This window comes from Triticum aestivum, chromosome 2B (genome assembly GCF_018294505.1).
Source record: "Triticum aestivum cultivar Chinese Spring chromosome 2B, IWGSC CS RefSeq v2.1, whole genome shotgun sequence".
Taxonomy (NCBI): Eukaryota; Viridiplantae; Streptophyta; class Magnoliopsida; order Poales; family Poaceae; genus Triticum; species Triticum aestivum.
Window position 1 is genome coordinate 549,883,517 of NC_057798.1, and position 4,106 is coordinate 549,887,622.

The 4,106-nt window shown below is 45.4% G+C and overlaps 1 protein-coding gene across 1 annotated transcript; it reads right to left on the reverse strand.

Annotated features, from left to right (window-relative positions):
* Positions 1-581: 581 nt before the first annotated feature.
* LOC123041614 (protein trichome birefringence-like 11) lies at positions 582-3,350 on the reverse strand. Its single transcript, XM_044464203.1, has 4 exons — positions 2,720-3,350; positions 2,036-2,431; positions 1,425-1,583; positions 582-1,283 (listed from the first exon to the last, which is right to left on the reverse strand). The coding sequence occupies exons 1-4, from the start codon at positions 3,118-3,120 to the stop codon at positions 851-853; spliced, it is 1,389 nt and encodes a 462-aa protein (XP_044320138.1). The 5' UTR covers positions 3,121-3,350; the 3' UTR covers positions 582-850.
* Between the last annotated feature and the right edge of the window lie 756 nt (positions 3,351-4,106).

Sequence of the window (4,106 nt, forward strand, 5' to 3'; positions counted from 1 at the left end):
TCAATCACCAAAACTACTGAGGGACAAGAATGCCCTTACATTGACATTGCATGAGGATGCATGTTGCTACCTTGTTACCCCCACTATGGCTAGGCTTATAGGCAGCCGCAAACATTACCCAGTTAGTCATCATCATCACGCAGAGACCCCAGCCCAATCCAGGGCTTGGAAGGATCAAGCCACTGAAACCAAAGCCAACAGAGACGAAGAGCGGTAATGAATTTGTGAAGGTTGAGCAACCCGAGAGCCTCCAACTATAATTCAGATCATGGACTAGGGCCTCGCCTTTGAAAAATAATGTTTGTAACATTTTCTGAAACGGTACCTTTCGTAACTACTCCCTCCGTTCCTAAATATAAGTCTTTTTAGAGCTTTTAAATGGGCTACTACATACGGATGTATATAGACATATTTTAGAATGTAGATTCATTCATTTTGCTCCGTATGTAGTCATTTGGTGAAATCTCTAGAAAGACCTATATTTAGGAACGGAGGGAGTAGATAACATGTAGTCACATTTTCCGAACTGTGGCTGCTAAGAGATACAAAAATATTGTATTAGCAAATTGAAACTAGTACCGCTAGATTTATCGTGAGAAATATTTTGACACAAAATATAAAATGTCATAATGTCTATCATTATGTACAAGTGTCTGTGTATAAACTCTTTGTGGGTTTATCATCTTGATGCGGCGTTTGAGCCAACAAAATTCCCCTTTATCAGGAAACTAAGGGCACAAGTAGTTTTGTGCTACTCACATAGTCGAGGGCCGCAACCCTCCCTGATTCCAATTAACAGAAACCCCTCGTCATGAGACCTGCTGGACTTAATTTCCTCTCAGCAAGTGCATCACGTGGATATATCCCCTATACTTTGTCGATCAGTGATCAGTGTTCTCGAGCCAGAAATGGAGACATTTTGGTCCAACATGATTTGCCTTTTCATGAAGAGGGCGTAGAGAAGCTCATTCCAGACATCAGGGACTCCGGGCAGGCACCAGTGGCTGCAATCCTCTACCTCTTTAATTTCTGATGTCTTGTTGATAAGGGCTTGCCTTGAACTCAGAGGACTTCTGAACACTGAGAGGTGGCCGTCTTTTCGTTGGGCCGTCATCTGGGTCACGTTCAGTATATCCAGCCCAGGCAGCTTGGGCCTGTGATGGCTCCCTAGAATATCTCTCACGGGTTTCAGCATGTCGGCCCATTGCTCCAGCGATTTGAACGGTGTCATGTCTGGAAGTGTTTCTTGCTGACAAAACCCTCCAGAATTCCAGTCACCACCGCTGCAGAGAAATTTACAGTGGTCGATCATGGAGAGTGAGGATCATTTTGCAATTTAATCAAGTACCACAACGAACAACTTATTAACACTAGCTATGTTTATTGTCAAAGGAAAAAAATAGCTGTCTTGCTAGGGTACAGACCTGAAGTGTGTAGGAGAATAGGTACGGAAGATGGCCTGGGTCTTGTTTGCATTAACATTTTTCTGAAGCCAGTCGAACAGTGTTTTTATTGATCTTCTGTAAGCATCGCTGACGCTCATATCCATCTTCACCTCGTTCCCTTCTTGAAAATACGCACCCCTGGTGTATAAATGTAAGCCTGGTTTCAGACAGATGATGGTGCAATTATAATGGTCTAACTATTCTGATTTAAGAAAAAACAGAAGTACAAAGAATGGTTTATCAATCAGCACAAAGCACACCAAAACCATAATGAGTGTGTTCTATATTCTCGAAATTGGAAGGTGAATTCTTGAAGGTGATGGATACAGTGCAACTATTCACAAAAATAAACAGTGAAACCATTCACAAAAACAAACAGTGAAACTAATCAGGACACTGTTATATTAATCCTGATCACATGGAGATAACCATTTCTCTGAAATTATTCACATTAAAACACAGAAATTATTACATACGAATAATTATGCAACTTAGGTAACAACTAATTTGTATTAAAAAATAGTTCTATGAAACAGGAAAAGCTATTAACTCAACATAAATATGCAGATATATGATAGCAACTTGCTCACCATCCAATTGTTTTGTCTTTTGTCCACCAATGCCCAGAGTTGAAGATGAGCATGTCAGCATCTCTCCACTTACCCCGTCCAGACATCCAATCCATGGAATCCACCCTGACGGTACTCTTAACAAACTTTGGGGCTCCAGCCGGTCCATGACCTTGCGGGACCAGAAAAGGAGACCTGTAATATTCAACCGTGCAATTGTAGTCTCTGAACTTGAATATAAAGAATCCATCATGCTTTGTGATGGGTCTGCCATTGATCTCATAGATGGAGCTCTTGTCTAGAACAGCCGTAGAGAGCATACAGAGCAGAGACTCCCATTGGTTCCTTCCAATCGAATCGCCGACGAATACCACTCTTTTGTTTCGTAGCCTCTCTAGCATACTCTTAGCATCAAACCTAAGAAATCACATAAATACAGATTATGACATAGAAAATGACACAAGTTTTGCTAGAATACTTGAGTAGGTACAATCGCTCGAGTAGATTTGACTTATCAACATCACCGACTATAAACCTTTCAGTTTCAATACAGATTCGCTTCGGCACAAACTTACGACCGAATCAGTTTGATTTTATTTGGCCTGGTGCGTAACTAAATGAGCAAGTAAAACTGTAAAATGTCTCAGAAAAAAGTAAGTAAAACTGTAAAAGACGAGACACGAGAAAAGGGGTCAACCAACCGACCTGGGGAGATCGCAGCACGACGGCTGCCACCGCCATCTGGTGTAGGAGGCGTCGGGGCGGCCGTTCTCCGAGCACCGGAACCCGCCGTCGAGGAACGGGCAGTCCTTGGACTCGTAGAGCGGGTAGCTGTCGTCCCGCACCCACTCCCCGTCGAAGAAGTCGCACTCCCGCGCCACCGCACCGGGCGCGACAGAGGCCCCGCAGCCCCAGAGCTTCTTAGGCGCCGACAGGGCGGACCCGACGGCCGTCGAACAGCGGGACGACGCGGGGCAGGCGAGCAGCAGCAGCGCGGCGGCGGCGGCGGAGAACACCATCGCGGCGAGGACCAAAACCATCCCGGCCTTCTCCAGCGGCCTCGTGGCGGCCAGCCACGCCAGCCGCTTCACCGATGGCCCTAGCATGTCGCTGCGCCCGGCCGGCGCTTAATTCGCTTCCTGGTCGGGGTCGTCGACGATCGAGCAGCAGGCTAGCTTTCGCAAGTGTATCCCTGTGAGAATAGACATGCTGGATTCAAGGGGGAAAAGGTTGGGTTGTCATCGAGACGGGAATCGAGCATACGTGTCCCCGACTAGCTTCGATCGACAAGCGATGCGTGCGATCATCGTTCGAGGCCCATGTATCGCGTACTCGCGATCGTGGGGCCAACCTGAAAAAGGCGTCGTTGATCCGCCCTTAAAGCGTGATATTGAAGCTTCGAGTAAAAATCATGTTCACATCTCAAATGCAAACAAAAAGGGTAAAATCCTCTGTTTTGACATTCTTGATTGCTCCTCGACCGGTCTCTCCATATGCTATTCTCCACCACAGTACATGTTTTTCTCGGTTAAATTTCGCTACGCATCTTCGACACGGACCCTGAACTGGAGACATTATTTGTCTGCATATTGGTCCGGACCATTTCATGAACACTCATGCAGGAGACGGTCATCCAACTATGCCTGCATAACTGGATGAATTTCATCTAAACCATACCAAATTTATATTTTTGATTAAAAGAGTGTTTCCCCTGAGTCCAAGACAGCTAGACATATTCGTGTAGGAGTGTATGCGTTGTTATGGGCAATTTGGAACTGCAGAAATGATTTGGTCTTTAACAGAATAACTACTATTCATTTTTTGCAGGTTTTATTCCGTGCTACGGCGCTGATCCGTATGTGGTCCTTACTCACTCCGACGGAGGCCAGGGAGCATTTGGTTACTGGATCTGTCCGGTGGGAGATGGTAGCGCGGGATATCTTCAACCGTTTTGGTTGGCGGTCATGTAATAGGATAGGCTATTAGTGCTCCTATTTTGTTTACCAGCCGGTTGTGGCCATTGTGGTTTATCTTGGTTTAGCTGTGATGCTCTTGGTGAGCTTGCTTTCATATTGTTGAAGACTATACGACT

Bases quoted from the DNA above. Each gene is read 5' to 3' on its own strand.
- LOC123041614 (XM_044464203.1), bottom strand. From the start codon at position 3,120: ATGCTAGGGCCATCGGTGAAGCGGCTGGCGTGGCTGGCCGCCACGAGG. The intron at 2,432-2,719 runs GTCGGTTGGTTG...GTGATTTCTTAG, and splicing joins TCGTGCTGCGATCTCCCCAG to GTTTGATGCTAAGAGTATGC. The intron at 1,584-2,035 runs GTGAGCAAGTTG...TTTATACACCAG, and splicing joins AAAGACAAAACAATTGGATG to GGGTGCGTATTTTCAAGAAG.